Genomic DNA, 18982 nt, shown 5'->3' on the forward strand with positions numbered 1-18982 from the left:
ATGATCAACATTTCCTCATTGTCGTGATAGAAAGTGCAATCATGGCTACAATCTTTGCTTGTCTCAAAAAAATGCAAAATATTTCAGGTAGTCAGGTTTGGATCCAATCTGATCATTTTAATGACAAACCATGCCGACCATGCCATCCCTTCAGCCCTCAGCAGTCTGTACAAAACTTGAACCTAATTCGTGAAACTATTAATGTTGTTGATTGCATTTACCATTTCTTCATTTTGCATCCTTGGTGTGTACTATGAATGAATATACAGTACGTTTAAAGTGTATGTTTGTGGGAGTGACCATGCTCATCACATACACGGTGATGAGTTGTTGTACTCACTTGTTCTGGTGCTTGGAGCCCTGGAGGTGTGCATGGTACTGCTCAATGGAGTTGAGGACCACACTGCAGACACTACAGGAGTAACTACTGCGCAGCCCTGGAGAGAGAGAAGTACACAGGTACAACAGTTACTGTAAAGGCACTTTCAAAAAGTTTGGACCATAAAAGCCCTTGAAAGCTGCCATCATCATTACCATCATCATCATCTGAAGTAACACCAGCAGTTGCAGTGAGGCCAACAGGAACAACAGTAAAAACTGAACTAACACCAAATAACTGTCCTATTTTAACTCTGCAGAACAGGGTAATTTTCCTAATTAGAGTGCATCTGGAGAAAGATTTGATTATACTAATCATTAGCAGAAAGCCAGTTACATTTTTAGATCTTTGGATCACTGCCTTCTTTCTAGTATCTGTGTGGATGTGTGTGCGTGTGAGTGTGTGTGTGTGTGTGTGTGTGTGTGTGTGTGTGTGTGTGTGTGTGTGTGTGTGTGTGTGAGGTGTCTTTTCAAGCTCTATCAGGGTGAGAAGAATAAGAAGAATTAGGACAGAAGAAGAAAAGAAAAAGCGCAGTAGCTTTCTACGCGTACAGCACTGTGTATGGCTGTGCACGCACGTTTGTATTGTATTGGTGAATGTGTGCTTGAGATGGTGCGGCTCAGACACAGATGTGAACTAATTAGAGGGTTTGCAGGTGGTCGAGATGAACACCCAAAAATAGATGGATGAGGATGGGAGACACTGACAGAGTGGGGCGAAACAAGATGGAGGGGCGGCTGGTGGATTAGGTAGACAGAAGGAATGAATAGAGAAAATTTCCGGCGTAAAATAAGACAAGTATAAAAAGATAAAGGAGAGGAGATGGAGAAATGATGAGGATAGTGAGTTGTCTCACTGCAGCAGTGATGTAAAATGCATGATGCTGTTTAATGACCACACGAGGAAACATGACATGTGCATCCTCCCTCACACATGTGACTGATTTTGAAATCTTTCTTTCTTCCACAAGTAGAGGAAGTAGAGGAAATGCAATTAAGCGTCTGTGTCGATGCAGATAAGCCAATCAACAACGTGACTTAATTGCATTTCTGACAGAGAATACTCAGCCAATTAAGTGCTATTTTTGTTTTCTCACATTTTACAAAAGGCAGAGCTGTCACTGCAGAACTTTCCTCAGATCTGATATGAACAACCTTGTCACTTCAGGGTTGTATGACAAAACAGTCGAAAATTAATTGCTGTGAGACTATGCCCCCCGGCCTGCCCTTGTTCACCCGCCTCCCCATCCTCCCTCCCCTCTGCTCTGTCTCTGCTTGTTTTTTTTAATTTTAATTTTTTGAAGATGAATTTGGATGGGTGTTCAGCTCATATGTGTGTGGGTGCCATTTCCCTTGTTGTCATTACTGTCCTTAAGATTTATGAGTTGTCTGTGTATTGCATCACCTTTTGACCTTCAGAGGCGGTAATTGGTGAAGTATGTTGGGAGATGGAACTTGTAATATAGTTAGGAGTGGTGGGAGGTCATTTAGACTAGGCCAGAGCTGCATAATGTGGCATATCCACTCCCTGTTATCTCTCAGTCACTGTGTCTGTTTCAGGGGTGATTAAGGACAAGCAGTCATTTACAAGAACGCCACGACTAAATTAGTTGCCTGGAGTAAGCACGGTCTTGGTTTAAATGTTGATATTTTGCATTTATTAGGAGATAATCAGTAACTCTGTGTGTGCATGTGTGGAAGAGAGAAAAAGAGAGACAGTACATCCTCTTCCCCAAAATGTCATTACTTCTGTTCTCTTTTAATGAAAAGGCTATTAATTGGAGAAGAGATAATTCAGAAAGGAAAGAAGAATGATAAGTCTTTCTCATTCTCCTTCCCTCTTTCTACTCCGTTATTCTATACTGCCGCCAGGATTACACAAAGAGGTCTGTTCTTTTATACACGATTAAGTGTGTTTTATGTGCTTGTGCGTACATGTGCACACACAAAGGCAGCTTCCCTGCTTTCGGTCTGATTGATGTCCCCTCCCTGCTGCCTGGCCGAGTAGCACTGATCTACAATATGCTGCAGTTTGCGTCGGCGCCAGAATATGTGCAATGCTCATGTGCCAGGCGATTGAACATGCAGCCATGAAGATACACACAGACACATGCACACACACAGGGACACATACACAGACACTGTGTTTTGGTTAATAAAGCAGTTCTGGCAGAAGACCACGCTGTGCCATAATCCATGTTAATTACATGCAAGGAGAGTGTGCATGCAATGTGAGCGACAGCACGCAGCGCAGGGCTGTGAATGTGGGTTTTTGTGAGCATGACCAGTATTTGTGAGGGTGTTTTAAGCCTTGCTAATTACACAAGACGATATGCCAGGCAGAGAGAAAAGAGGGGGTGAGATGAGCTCATGGCAGTGGGTGTGGTGCTGTTTGTGGCTGTTGTTTAATGCACAGAGCCTTCTGGCATTGCTGGCACCACTGGTATGGAGGCGCCTAAATGCTTGTCAGAAAAGTAATGAGCTGAAAATGGAGGAAATTGTGTTCTTATCAAGAGCCCTGTTGCGAAGGAATCCAAAGTCTTCCTGTAGAGTCAGTGTCTGATATATTTTCACTTAGCCGCAGCACTTGGCTTGTTCCATTAGGATGCTCTGCCAGGCTATAACTGCAGCTTCTCATCATTCCCAAGTGGATTTTTAGGTAGTGGTCAGTGCTGATGATCATGAAATCTGGTGTTAAATAATCATTGTTGGTTAAATAGTGGGACGGTACTGTACAGAGCAGCACAGGGAGGAAATGTGTCACGCTGTATACCCACCACCACTGAACATCAAATTAAATGAGGATCATTTCAAGGTACTGTAGAGTTTCCTCTATTTTCTGCTTCTTTCCTATGGGACAAACTGCAGCTGAGAATCTCATTGTAAAGTACTCATCTTTTAATTTTATTCGCTTTAGAGGCAGGATAATAGTTTACAGAGCTCTTACTACCCCAGAGCCTTTGTGCTGTGGAACACCATTAGTTTACCATGCGCTTTGCAAGATTAAAAAGGAGCTGGATCCAAAAAGAAGCCCATTGAGATGCAATCAAAACCAAAAGTCTGCAGCAAACGCTCGACAGCACGTCTCACAGGAATATATCACAAATACCATCACAGAGAGGGGTTGAGCATCGGGTCAGACTCCAACTGAATCCAAGTGGAATTTTACCAAGGAGCAAACTTTGAAGGTCCTATTGAGGGACTAATTATTTTTTTCAGAGAATGTCGCATTAACTGGGAAGACCATCTGTTTTAGCCTCAAAAAGACTTGTCACACACGGGAAAGTCTTTCTTGTTGTTTCATTGTAGTTTGCATTGTTTATCCTCATGTTAACAAATTAATAAAAGATAGTTTATAAGGATATATTCATATTAAGGTATTGTGAAATATGACACTACCACAGATTTGGTACTGATACAAAATCAAAACTTTTTACACTGCCCTAGTTTGGAAAACATAAATATGTTCAACTTTTTTGTTCTTTTAAAATGAACAGTAGTAGTGCTGAAACGATTAGTAGATGAATGTGATTGTAAATTAATCCACAATTATTCTGAGAAAATTAAAGTTTAGTCAAGTCACATTTTCTGGTTTCTCTAGTGTGAGGTGTTTTATATAATTGTAAATTGAATATCTTTTGGGTTTTGGACTGTTGGTCCGACAAAACAAAACTGTTACCTTTGGGCCCTGGGAACTTTTGATGGGCAGTTTAATACAGGACAATAATAGTGAGATGTAACCAAACTAAAAATTTTTGAATAGCTCAATGCATCAGTATCGAAGAAGAGAACTTTGCCTAAATATTATGTAGTTCAAAAAGTTTTCTGAATTTCAATCTGTTGTGGAAATATCTAATCAAAGAATAAGTAAACAAGTCTAAGAATCCAATGCCAAATTTCTGTTGGAAAGTGTCCACACCCAGATGTAGCTTATTTGCGGGCACTACGTAGGTGCTTCTACTATATATCTTGTTTATGTGTGCATGTATGTAAGCCTGCTAGTGCCACTGTGTCACACTGAATGCTGTCTTATGGGAGAGGAGGTCAGTCCTGTCTCCCCACTCAGACACAGTCATCAATTACACACAATTTTCTCTGCTTTGGTAGTTCACCCTCTCTTGGGTTCTCTCAGACACACACACACACACACACACACACACACACACACACACACACACACACACACGTACACTCCAATCCGAGACGCTTATCTCACTGCTTATAACTCTCGACTCGAGTCTCCAGAGAGAATAGACAATGCGCCGGCTCTGTCTTGAGGGGTTTCTACCCCTGTCATGATTTATGTAAAGACACAGCCGAGTCAGCCGGGCTCCGTCCCTCATCAGTAACCACCCCCACTGCAATTCCCTCATCCACCTCTGTAATCCATCTCCAAGGGTTCTGTCTGGCACCTAGCCGTGGAAAATAACGACATACTCCCCTGTGCCCGTCTGCGCAGTTACACAAGAAAAATCCAAGTAAAAAAAATATATAATATATAAATAGATAGATATAAATGTCACTGGCATTTTGTGATAGGTTTTGGTCGTGGGGGTGTGAAAGGAGGTGAGAGGGAGATAACGAGAGAATATGCAAGTAGGCCTACAAACAAAGATCAGTATCATCAATAGGAAACAACCAGACTAGTTTGGATAGAGAGGAAATATTGGTGTCTAAGTAATTCACCTGTGCCTTGTGGGGAGCTAATGAGAATGACAGATGAGACATGACGAGTTCGGAGTCCCTGGTGAGCCCCACACACACACACACACACACACACACACACACACACACACACACACACACACACAAAACAGCAATCGCATCAACAAACAAAAACACAAGACGGAGTATAGAGATAGGAGGGGGGGTGGGGGGTGGGTGGGTGGGTAAAGAATATAAAACAGAATGTAAACAGAAAACGGTTCCACGGAGAGAAAAGGAGGACAAAAGACAGAGATGAATCTACACTTGGTTGAGACTAAATTTTTCATTTTTCCCCCTCCTCTTCCTCCTCTCTCTCTGCCGCCTCGCGTTCGACCCTCCCTCTGAGATTACACCCGGCGCACCTGTGACTTCACACCTGAAGTGGTGATAAAAGCCAATCAGATGTGAGAATCTTGCACCAAATGGAAAATGTGTCTCACTGAAGAAGAAACGACTGCTGACAATTGAGCCGTACTGTGATGAACAAAGTGTTTTAGAGTAAAGGCACTGGAATAAACACTTGATTGATGGCACATATAATAGATCATGTCAGCAGCGAGCTCACTTAGAAATCTTAGACCAGTTCATAGCCCGTGAAAAGGAAGATAGATTTTTCAACCCTCTGTTCTTTGAGTGAAAACATCTCGGTTTAATCTACACAGCAGGGAAAGCTACATTTTATATTTACAAACTATATTAACAATTTTCTAGCATTTTCTATTACATCCTGATATTTGAAGTCCAATTCTCCCCAAAAAAGCACTGAGGTTGTGATATCTGGGTCACAGTGTGTGGATAGAGGACGACATCCAACATGACACCACTTAAAGCCTCTGAGCCAGTGTAGGCGGCAACATGACTCATGCTTTTAATATGATTGGCTTCTTGAGATGATGGTTTGTGTCATGGCACCTGGAGCACACACAGCGAACAGCACGGCTTAGGCTCCTGGATGATTTGTGTGTGTGTGTGTGTGTGTGTGTGTGTGTGTGTGTGTGTGTGTGTGCGTGTGTGTGGTGGTTGCGTGCCAGGCGTGCGGTATGAGTGTGTCAAATCTGACGGTGTTGTGTGATGCTCACGTGCATGTTGTGCTGCCCGCTGCAGTGGGATGACGTTAGATCATATCACTCAAAGGAACCAGAAAAGGAAAAGCATTTTATGTGCCAAATACTATTACTAATATAATTCATATATCCTTCTGGCAGAAATGTGTGTATGTGCATGTGAATCTGCTTTGTTTGTGCATGGAAGTGTTTGTGGGAGAGAGAGGGAGAGAGAAAGAGAAAAGTAATTAAAGCCCAGTGCTTGTTATGATAACTGTAATTTGATCTTGGTTTTACCAATTAGTTATATACACTATGAAATAATCTAATTTTAATCCCTCATTTGACCCCTTAGTGTTAGAAATATTAGTGTTTTACATGTTATTATTTAGCTGCCTGAGTTTAGTACTGTGAGCTGTTTTCTCTTAAGTAAACTTTATGCAGCGTGCCAACAGAGATCCTATGACTTTGACAGTTTTACACATCGCAATGCTAGCACTAACAAGTGTGAAAGCTGTGCTGTAATCTGAGGAGACTGTGTCCCCAGACAACCGTCATAGAAAGGTTAGACTGTGGCAAACACATGATGAGAATGATGTGTCAAAATTCCAGTTGGACTGACATACACAGTTAATTAGAGAGAGAGACAAATGTTTTCTTGAGATGATGGATGACCTGACTCTTAACAGACACAAACCCTTAAGACTATTTACCCTGTAAACACATTTAAAAGATTACTTCAGTGAATTTGCATTCCATTTCTGTCAGGGAGATGTCAGAATTGATGCAGCAGAGACAGAGACCAGCTGACTTTTAGGGTGCTTTCAGACCTGCACTGTTTAGTCTGCTTGAATTGGACTCTGGCTCGTTATCCTCCCTTGGTGTAATTCATTTGAGCAGATCTGATTACAACAAACCAAAACAACCATACCGAGATCCTTTAGAGGATGTGGTTTCAGTCTGATCCCAAGTGAACTCTAGACTGGTTCATTAGTGTTGAGAACATGATACGACCTAGATCTACTCTGTGTCCCTTACAAGCTAAATGGGTCCAGTAGCGAAATCAACAAAATCAACAGCAGCTAGTTGAAGAATGAATTGAGGTCAGACCTGGACTAGTGCAACAAAGTATGTTGTGTATTTGGGCATATAAGAGCTTGTCCAGGACTTTCTTCCTAAATTAAGATTTTGCTCCAACCCATCTGACTCAATGAGTATTCTCATGTGGCTTGTAGAGATGTGTTTTGGTTTGCTTGGATTTTTCTCTGTGTGAAAAGAAATGTGAAAAAAACACCAAGTTTACTAACTCATCAACTGATTCAGACCAGTGCAAGCAAATATAGGACTGAAAATACCCTAAGTCCCTAATATGGGTCAAGCTCCAGACATACACTTCCCATGATGCAACTTAAAAGCATCTTTTGTTAAACCCTCCCTCCTCAGTTTGTAACATAAGCTTTCTCATAAAATCAGTACTCTCCATGCCAAGCTGAAATACTTAATACTTGAGCCATTTTCTCTGACCTGACAGAGAGCACCCCTGCAACTCTAGAGGGAGTTTCCTAAATTTAAAGGCAATTATGAGATTTCTTGTCATCTTTAGGATATTCATTCTTCATGAGGGTGATTTAGTGGAAACACAAATGGTTCAGGGCACAGTCAGAAAGACAGTTAGTCATATAGAAGTTATGTTTCTGCCCAGTTGTATGGTAAATGTGACTAAGCTGATCTTAACAGTAATCGGTTGATAGAGCTAATTTTATATAAATGATTAAGTCAGTATAATATATATAAAATGCACACTGCATTGAAAGCCATATAAATGTTTCAGAAGTCCACACTGCCACAGATCTTGAAAGTGATCACACCCTTCTCATCTTTCATTGTACAAAGTCATAACACCTTTCATACCCTTCACTTGTCACTTGAGTTGGGTGCAGGGCCAAGACACTGACCTGTGCTCTCCGTGGCATCCAGACTGCCTGCTAGCTGCTCCACGAGGCGTGCTCGGGCTGCGTTCCTACGGTGTTTCTTGCCTTCGTAGTGCTGCTGGGCCATCAGTGGGTTGTTGAACCAGGCTCCACACAGGCAGCAGTACTTCCCGGCCTCTCTTCCGCCGTTTCCCACCACAGCCATGGGCCAGGGCAGAGCAGGAGGAGCTGGGGGACACGTAGCAGGGTCTGTTGGTAGTGGGGTGGAAGGGGAGGAATCTGGGGGAATATTTAGCAGAGAGGAGGGAACAAGAAGGTGTGCAGAGTGGTGAGTGAAAGATTGCAGAGGGAAGATGAATGAAAGACAGTAAGGGAGCTAAACATGAATTCAAATGCAAATTACATTCGAGGGAAAAAATGATATGAGATGGAAATATTTTCATGAAATTACATTTTCATGTAAATCTAAACTATTCACATTCATACTCTTGTTCAGTCTCTTCTCACAGACAAAAACGCAAATACATGCTGTGATGGCTTGCACCTCTGTCTACTCATTGGCTGTGTGACTTCCCTGGGTGGAGGTTGGGACAGGTCGTCGGGCCAAATTGCCTCACCTGTGGGTGTATGGGGAACTGGGGTTTTAAGGGCTGTCTAACCATTTGTTCTCTCTTGCTGCCTCCAGACTGAGACTTAGTTTCAGGCACAACACAACACTTCACACAACATAATCCACTCATCCATACACTGCAAACATGACTGAACCTCAACATTACATTTCATACATACTTTTGGTTTATTTCTATCTAAGTTTACCTTATATCTGTTTAGTGTGACCTAATTTCTACTTAAATGATTTAACCATTATTTACTTTCAAGTTAAAATGATTTATGAATAAATTCATTTATACTCGTTATTTCATGTGTGGTCTCCCTTTTTGCCACTAACTGGCCCGGTTTGTGACACCCACAGTGTAACATGCACATTTGAAAGCTCTAGGTTAAGATTGCACTGATTGAGACTGAGAGCAAAGAAAAGATTGCTGTAGGCCACATTTGCATAGATGGAAGAAATCAGGTCGTACACTATGAGGCCATGAAGCAGTTATTACTCCACTACAATAATATTGTAAAGAAAAAAAAAAGAAAAAAAAGCAAGAGCACAATACTTCTCTTCTCTTAATTTATTTCTGCCAATCAGCAAACTGCAGATTTTTATTTAAAACTGTTGATCAGCTGGTAAAGCAAACCCCTCCTTGTGCCCCAGCTGAAAGCAATGCTGAGTGTGAAAAGTTTTTATCCTATTTCATTGGTAAAGCAGAGTCCTTCAAAGTTCCCATCCCAAACAGCACATACTCTGATGTCCATCACCCACCACAGAGCACGTTAAATCACTTTTCTCCAGTGTCTTTCAGTCCAGTTCAGTCCAACACATTTTTTTGTCAGTCATTGAATTTATTGGGCCCTGTTTGCTGTCAGTGTTTTATCTACTTATTTAACGGTTATGTTTGGATAAAAAGTCCAGAAACCAAATTACTGGCCATCTCAAGGCTGCTTTTTATACAAAACCAATGATAAAAAATATGTATCCAAGCAATTGCAAAACACAATAACATTAAAAACAAAAAATCTGTCCAGCTTTCGCAAGCATCATAGGACTAAGAAAGCCTTTCCCAGGGTGACTGATGACCTTTTACTGGCTGCCAATGACGGGATGTACTCAATCCTTGTTCTTCTAGACCTTGGTGCTGCCTTGGACACAGTCGATCACACCATTCACAGACAGGATGAGGCACTTGGTGGGAATATCTGGAACGGCTTTAAAAAATTGCTCTTTTCATATCTGTTAAACAGAAGGTCTTATTTCTCCACTTCTAACCACATCATGTTTTGCTCCTGTCAAGTATGGTGTCCCTCAGAGATCTGTTTTGGGACCAGTTTTACTCTCATTGTGCATGCTTCCCTATAGGACATATTATCCATAGACATCCATAAAAATAAAAATGTAATAAGATTAATATTCTGTGATGATCATGAGACTGACAGTCATGAGAAACAATTAATGACATGTTTAATTGGTTTGAAACAATAAAAACTCATAAAAAAGGGTACTAGAAGTCTTTAATTCATTCATTGTTTATTTCAGTATTTATGCTTAAAAGTTAAACTATAGTAATATTAATCTGCAAAGTAGTTTTAATCTTCAAGCCTGAGATGGATTACTTTTGTCTCCACCCACATAACCAGAGGAAACCACAGTATTGCCCTCACTCTCACTGTGGAAACATCAGCCTATTACTCTCATGATGATTTCTCCCTGTTTTTAAGGGTGTAACATACCTGCCCGTTAGAGCCACTGATCCTGGCATGCGACTTCACTACATGACTGCCTGTGTGATGTCACAAAAATTTCTGCAGCTTTACTCAAGCAAAAAAGAGATCTTTGTAATTGGTTCCCAGAACATAGCAAAACAAATTTAGCCATCCGCCGGTTTGCTGTTGGAACACATCAAGCCTGTTGCAAAGAATAATGGCATTTGGTTTGATAGTGACTTTAGCTTTGAGCAGCACACAACGATTCTTGAGCAGTCTTGTTGTTATCATCTTAGAAATATTTTCATAATAAAACCTATTTTTTCTTTCAGACACAGACCATTTTACACTCCTTCATCTCCTCACGCCTCAGGTTATTGCAACTGCCTCAACCAAAAATCTATCAACAAACCAGGCTTTTAACAAGATCCAAGAGTGCCTGTTTTAGTATTGATTTTAAGATCTGTTGACTTTTAAGGCTCCTCATGGCCCGTCACCATGCTATATATCTGTCACATACGAGCCAGTACGTAGCCTGAGATCCTTAGGCAGAGGTCTTTTATCTGTTCCCAGGGCGCGGCTGAAAACTAGAGGTGACAAAGCATTCGCAATCAGAGCCCTGGAGCCATGGAACGAGCTGCCTGAGGAAATCAGGTCAGCAGAATCAGTGACCTCTTTTAAATCTCTTCTTAAAACTTACTTTATCAGAGAGCTTTTCCTAAAATTGGTAGATTTTTACTGACAGCCCTTTTGCTGGCAACGCCGTAATTGGTTTTATATTTTTAAATGTTTTAAATTACTCTATCAGATATTGTTTTTATGATTTGCTTGTTTTGAAGTTGTTGTCTTGTTTGAAGCACTTTGTAACAGGTTTAGACAAGTACTCTATAAAAAAGAAATTATTATATTTATTGTTATCTGTGGAAGTCAAGAGGAGACCATCTTCATCTTTTCTTTTTACCTACTTCATCTTCTCTCATATTTTTTCTTCCCTTTCTTCCGTCTCCTCTCCCTCTCCTCTGTGAGGGAATGGAGGGGGGAAAAGAGAGAAATGGCAGACTTCCAGGTGACCTGCTACTCATGACATGACACTGGTTGCCATGGTGATTGCCCATTAATAGCCAAGAGGCACTGACATGTCCACAGGACGCAGACGTGGCTCACGCAGTGAGGACTATGTACATGCGTGTGTTGCTCCACGTGTGTCTTGTGTGTTCGTGTGGGTGTTTGGGTGGCAGACTGAATGCATGATCCACGCTTGAGAGAATGTGTGAAAGCTTGTGTGTGTGTGTGTGCGTGTGTGTGAATGAAGCTCCAGATTAGGTTGCCTGTATGTGTAAGGTGCAGTACTGTATGTGTACCAATGAAATAATTTCTGCTGAAACTGTTTATTTGAACACAGGGAGGGGGGGGGGTGTTAAGTCCACAGCCAAATCATGTGAGAAAGCTTATTATGCCAGATGGCATGTCCAAATGTGCAGATTCGCCATTTACAATGTGTCAATTACTCTAGAGTTATACCAACTATGACTACACACGCACAATAACACACATATAGACGTTTTATATCATGAACAAAAGCCCACTCACACACACACACTTATAAGCCTGTATGAGTCATATCACAAAAACCATCAGCTCACTGATAACATATGAAGAGCATGCAATAGTTGTTGACCACTGACCATGGATGTGTGTTTTCCGTGTGTGTGTGCATGCGCCTGTGTTGACTTGACTCTGTTGCCCTGTGAGCTGATTGGTTGCTCATACCTTGATGTGTCTTCGGGCTCTGTTCACATAGTTACTGTATCTATGGCTGTGGTCCCTGCTCATCTCGCCAACCACACCCACTCACATTCCCTTCTCTTGTGTTTGCTTTCGCCACACTAGCGTCTCAGTTACAAACCAAAACCCTACTACTCTTATACTAACCTTCCATCTCTTCTTTCTTCTCACACAAGGCCATTTTAAAATGTCTGGTGGAGCCCTCTCCTGTGACTGTGTATGCGTATGTGTGTATGAGTAAAGCTCCTGAGCCACGACAGCTCCATTGAACAGCACGTGCTGAGCAGCAACAACAAAAGATGTATTTTTCCTCTGCATCCCTTGTTTTACCACCCTTTCTTTTCTTCTGACTGTGATTTCTGCACACTGGTGCAGAAGTAAGTGTTTTTCACGGAGTAGGGCACAGGCAGTGTGTGTGATAGTGTGTGTGCAGGAGGAGGAGGCAGGGGTTTAGAGTGTGTGGGGATGTGATGTGAGGGCACACAGGTACAGTCTCTGCTCTCTGCATCTTGAGGGCCTCCCCAACACACGGTATTATTATCCTTATTTTACTCTTCACTGTGTGGCAGAGGCGATTGTAGGTTTAGAATTTTAGGGGGGATCAGCTCCTAATGAGAATGTGACATTCAACGTCCTGCAAGTGTTAAAAAGAAATACAATATAGTTCAGTGTTTCCCACAGAATTTTGAGAGGCTATGGTGGGTGGACCTCAATCCGACCCTTTAGAGGAAATTAAGAGGGTATAACTATAAAAAAGCACTTATTGGACTATTTAAACCAAACATAACTTTTTCTACATTGTTGTGTTTAAAACAGCACGCCGGTGTTTCAGATTCAGAGGTTTGAGGCAGAGCTGCAGGGTTGAGTGGACGTTTGTGGGGAAGTGTATTTCTACCATTGAACATAACCACTGTAAAACAATAAGAAAACAATGTTTTTTTATACTGATTCACTGGCTTTCTTACTGCCAGTGCTCCCTCTATTCAATCACTCTCTAGCTCGCTCGTCCGAAGCATCAGTCGATCCGGTGTTTGAGTTTAACTGGTGACCGTGTTAAGTACTGACTTTCTCACATTACAATATACGTTACAAGAGGTGAATGTGTCTTCTGAGCACCATTTAACTAGCGTAACTTCAATAGTAAACACAGATTTAAAAAGGATTAAACTACTTAAGGCTTTTAAGAGAACACCTATGTGAAAGTCACCATTTAACACGGTCACCAATGAAACTGAAACATCAGCTCTGTGACTACCTCTGTAGTTGCTTACTGGTGGGGCAACTCTGTCCCCCCATTCAGTGTCCGGACCTTTTACACAGAACAGTGAGGCAGAATAAAGTAGTAACTGGGAGAGCAGCGACAAGAAATGACAGCAAACTATAAAGGAGGCTAATGTTAGCCGCTTGTAGCTGAGCCCTCTGTGTGCATCAGAGACAGAGACACAGGTGGGTTATGTAGACTGTGGGCCGCCTCAGGCTGTATAATTAATAATTACCGATAATTTATTCATTTTCAGGGATGCTGAGATCAAATTTAGGGGTTCTCTACGCTCTGAAATCACCCCTGCTGTGCGGTCTGTTTTTTGTGTGTATTCTTGAGCATGTTTCTGTATGTTAGTTAGTGTCCATGTGCATGCATGAATGTGCATGCATCTGTCATCCTGCTTACGTGTGTTTCTGATGATTGTGTGTGTTTCTATGCCTGAGCGTGCACAAGCCTGTCAGCTTGACTGTGCATCTACGGTGGACCGCTCATCTCAGAGTGTCATGAAGGGTACTTTTGACTTTAATCTCTCCTGAAATCCTCTTCTTCTCTCCCAGGTCACTATTCCCCTCTTCTTGCTCTTGTTCTCTTGTTTCTTTTCCTTCAGGTCCCACTGTCACAAAACAAGCGCAAATCTGCAGCGGCGGCTGTACAGAAGTGACACTTCTTCAAAGTAGGCCAAAGTTTAGCAAAAGTCACTCAGGGGCTTGATTCTAACACTCCATTTTGTGGCAATTGTGTGTTTATAGCTCTGTGAATTTCACTTTGAATCCAATTTGAATCACATTATGTAAAGCTCCCCTGGAGACGACTCACCAGCACTGACATTAAAAAAAAAAAACTTAAACAAGCATGACAACAAAACAACAAAAGCAATTTGTGGATGCCTTCATTTGTTAAGGAGATTGAAAAAAAAAATCATGATACTTTTATGAATGAAAGTCTGTGCGCTTCACCTTCAGAGTTTACCTCTTGGGCCTCTGGCATGTTAGCATTTCCAGAATTTTTTTTCCCCTTTGATACCCAGTTGAGACTTTTCGACTGAAGCATGACTAAAGCTTTATAAATCCACTTCAGATAAAATAAAAATATGCTCTGAACTAAAAATAGTCTTCAGTTCAGTGGTACATGTTGCATAAAGTGGTTATTTAGGTGTGTTCGAGCAGAGGTATATGAGATGTGTGATGATGAAAATTTCCAATTAACTACAAGGAGTTTTGAACTGGTTATGAAACAGTTTCAATTTAATATGGATGCCTATTTATGACCTACATAGCAAAACAGACCATCAGCAAGAAGATTGATTGGTTCTATAGTTATTCTAAATACAACCGGGTCAGATCGCCTGCAAAATCATGGTTGGTGTGCAGAGAGAAGAAGAGCCTGCATTTACATTCAATATTTGTTGCATGAGGAAATACAAAGATGTTACTAGGAGGAATGGATGTTTGATAAATGTAAAAGTAAAGTTAGACTAATTTTAAAAAAAGACAAAGAAAAAGAGCATGAGAGCATTGGTGGTCAAACAAGCTAGAGCACGAATGAAGAGAGCAACCAGTATTCTGTTAGGTAGAGAGAGACTGGACACTAGTAAGTGCCTTTACCAGTGCTTCATGCGGGGCTGTTATCATTGTGATTCGCCTCACGCTGCCATGCCGTCTCAAGCAGGTCGTCTGCCGTCACTGGTTCAGCATTCTGGCTGCAGCAAGTGTTTTTCATGGATGTATTGTAAGAGCTGTACACTGGACCAAAAATGGCACCAATTCTGTCCTATAAGAATGCTTGGCTGGAGCATATGCCAAAAAAGTTTCTAGCATCTAGGTTTGCTTTTGCATTATTTGCCCAACTGAATATACACAGTAGTGTTTCTCCGATGGCCCTATCATAAGTTCCTGCTTGGCATTACATTGTGATGATGCCACAGATTTTTAAATCGCTTTTTTCACCTCAAGGAAGGTTTTACATATATAAAATCTTCATGGATCAAATATTCATGATAGACAGAGTCTCAGTCACTCTCTCCTTCTCCACTTTAATTGTCCGTACCATATTCACAGTTTCTCGCTCTAGCCTCCTCCTTTTGACCCCTGCGCGCGCATGAACGCTCCCTGTCTCTGATTGGTTACATGGCTATCCATCCACCTGTATTACCCAATACCTGAACACAGCTGAGAAGTCACGTGATATTGTTAAGGAAGACCCGCCTTGATGAGAGAACTGACAGATTGCATTCTCAATTTGAATTTTGGTGCAGATAACGCCTGTGGAAATGCAATCCAGTAAGCAGGGGCACTGTTTTATTTCATTGTGTTGTTTAATCTAAGAAAATACAAAGTGATGCGAGGATTGCATTGCCACTTTGCAACTTGAATTGTCAATTGCCAAATGCATTTTCAAATTGCATTACAAAATTGAAGATTGAATTGCAAAATTGAAGATTGAATTGCCAATTTGCAAAATGCATTGCCATTTGAATAAAGGTGCAAGAACACCATGCTGATTAGGAATTCACATAATTTCATTTAAATTCCTAATTTTCATTGAGATAATTAAAACTGTATTGAAGATTGCATTATCACTTTGCATATTGAATTGTGAATTGCCAAATGCATTTTCAAATTGCATTACAAAATTGAAGAATGAATTGCCATTTTGCAAAATGCATTGCCATTTGAATAAAGGAGCAGATACGCTTCCATAAAAATCAACTATCCAGCGCTCTATCCAGCTCTCATTATACATCCATAGTGTTTCTGTGGGGACTTCCTGGTTCTAGGGGAGACTCCATGTTTGCACCCCACAGAGGGGTCCTGTCAGCAGAGTGTGGCAAGAGATAAGTCTAACACACTTTAATGTTAAATGTTTAATTGTCTTGTTTTTTTACTTGGTCTATGATTCATTTAAAAAAAGTAATTTTTTAGATTTTAGTAATTTGACACCCTGCCAGGGGCCCATTAAGAGTCAATGCTAGTCGGTAATGGGACCCCCAGCTTCCCCGTGTTGGTAGAAATGGTTGTGACCTGTCTACAGAGTGGTCCTTATTGATTAATGTGCATTTTGATATTTTGTTCCATTAATGTGCAGTGTACCGAATGCTGTGCCTTTAGTTCTGTGTGCAGTGTTTCTCCCAGGGTGTGTTTATCCTAATTCACTGGCAGCACTGTGTTGTAGGGTGGTAGGGTGCCCACTGTGGCTTTTAGGGGTTGACCTCTGTGGGGGCTTTTGCTTTTAGATGTCTAGTTGTAGTCTTAATTAATTTGTATCTTCAAAAAAGACTATTTTTGTACCATCTATCTGCCTGTGTGGTGAATATTCTCCTGCCTCTGACAGTGGACCAGACCAGGCCAACAAAGGTGGTTGCAGCCTGACACTGCCTTAAATCTTTAATGAAGCTGGAAGTTGTGTTAATATAGTAATAAACTTTAGTTGTTAGAGGACATAAATTAGATCAGACTAGATGTGTTGGACATATCTAACAATTCAAACAAATGTGACCCATTTTTCCTTAATCAGAAGTGCTGCAGCTTTCAACAGTAAATCACCTGTGACATTATAGAATAAATATGCGCCAATTACCAGTGAACGAATTTTCCCCACAATGGACTTCAGTTTGATAGGGTTTATATTAAATATGCAAACTTGAGTGATATGCATCGTTCACTGTGGCTAACGTTAGTCCAGCTGCTGGAAACAGCTGCTCAGCTGGATTAGTCTGTTTAATGACATATATTGTCATTAAACAGTAAGAAAAAATCAACAGTAAATTTTCTTCATGTCCCTCGTCTTCTGCACCATCAAGTAATATATTTTAAATCAATTTAATTATTAACAGCGATTAATCGGTTAATCATTGACCTTGTCTATGTGTGACACGGAGTATGTTTTACGACCACCTTTGTCTCTGCGTTCAAGAATCACAATTGGAATCCAATACAGGTATTGATTTGTTGATCACCAAAGTGCCAGTTTCGACGTCAGAACAATGAGCGACTGGATCTGTCAAGCTTTCACTTTCAAATCTGACCTGAAGACTCAGAATCATTTTATTACTCTTTCATCTCTGTTTCCTAACACTGAAATGCCACTAGTTGACTTCTTTGATATCTTGTGCTTCTATATACCTGCTTTGATCAGTCTGACACCAGTGCAGAAACAGCTACAAGCAAAGTAACATACATGACTTAAACACTACATGTGAGACAGGCAGGAAGTGAGAGATACCTGTGTTTGTAAGGCTGGTCATGGCTGTGGGGAGGTTGGTCGGCTCCCCCAGCACCAGACGGACTCTCTTGGCGTGGGTTTTACCCTGGTAGTGGGACTGGGCCACAATGGCAGAGGTGAAAAACATGTTACACAAGGTACAGCACTTGTTCCTGTCCACCTCTGTCTCTGCACAGTCCTGCAGGAAGAGAAGAGGGAGAGGACAAGAGTTAAAGAAGAAAAATGAATCGTAGGGGAAGGGAGGTGAAAAGGATAAGAGATGGGTGGAGGCGATGAAAGGAACGATGTGAAAAGAGAGAGGGGGAGAAGTGAAGGTGAGAAAAGTAGAGAAGACAAGACAAATGGAAAGATACACACACACACATACACACACACACACACACACACACACACACACACACAGTAATCAAATATTCATCTGTCTCTCTGGGCTGAGATTGTGGCTTGGCCCTTTCACCGCTGCTGGTTCATTACTAATGATGAGGGGAGTTGCTCCCCCCAGAGAGGGAACACAAACAAAAAGACCAACTGCCTGACTGACACAAGTATACAAAACACACAAATACACACACACACACACACACACACACACAGAGAAATCAAGCAATATTCCTCCCTCTCTCAAGCTGTTCTCCGTTTGTCCCTGCCCATCAGTATGTTGAAATATCTAAAAATACTGTCTGAAACCAGAGCAGCATAACATGAAATGACGAGGGGTCATTAAAAATGTTCAGAAAACTAAAAAAGGAATGATTGATGGAATTGTGGCATTTGCCTGTACACTTTAATCTCATCAAGCAAAAAATATTTGAACAAATTGACATCACTTATTGATACAGAAACTTCAACTGTATGTTGTTTTCGTTTTGTTTTTCTCATTTTTTGGACAAAAAAACTCTCCTGATTCACCATGACAATGCTCCCACAAAGCAGCACTACCTTAGCTTGAGGCTGAAGCCAATGTGGAAGTACTTTTAAGTGCAGTAGATACTAACTCCAGTTGACTATCATTCAAAAAGCATCAACTTCTCTCTAGAAATACTAAGTCAGTCAATTTTTTCTGGGACATTGTGACCTCAATCATGACATTTCTGCTCTGTTAATGCGACTTAAAGACTTAATGTACACTTTGATTTCTGCCACATGGGGATTACAATGAATCAGACTATTACTCCATTTTTTTTGTAGGTTTCATGTTACTTGTTTCATGTACTTAAGCCCAGGTTTTCACCACCTGATGTTCTCAATAAGCTAGCATTTGCTTAGGGGCACATTTCCAGATCGTGAAAGGTTACACTATGCACGACTTATTATAAGCGACAACTCTTCAAATTGGCTTC

The 18982-nt window shown here is 41.1% G+C and overlaps 1 protein-coding gene across 1 annotated transcript in view; it reads right to left on the reverse strand.

Annotated features, from left to right (window-relative positions):
* Positions 1 to 336: 336 nt before the first annotated feature.
* zgc:171482 (zinc finger protein) overlaps positions 337 to 18982 on the reverse strand; it is a 30546-nt gene continuing 11900 nt past the window's right edge. Inside the window, exons 3-5 of the mRNA XM_053332620.1 lie at positions 17643 to 17820; positions 8084 to 8338; positions 337 to 437 (exon numbers count right to left, since the gene is read on the reverse strand). Of these exons, the coding sequence (XP_053188595.1) occupies positions 337 to 437; positions 8084 to 8338; positions 17643 to 17820 (534 nt within the window). The remainder of the gene's footprint in view (positions 438 to 8083; positions 8339 to 17642; positions 17821 to 18982) is intronic.

Source organism: Scomber japonicus, chromosome 14 (assembly GCF_027409825.1).
Source record: "Scomber japonicus isolate fScoJap1 chromosome 14, fScoJap1.pri, whole genome shotgun sequence".
Lineage (NCBI taxonomy): Eukaryota > Metazoa > Chordata > Actinopteri > Scombriformes > Scombridae > Scomber > Scomber japonicus.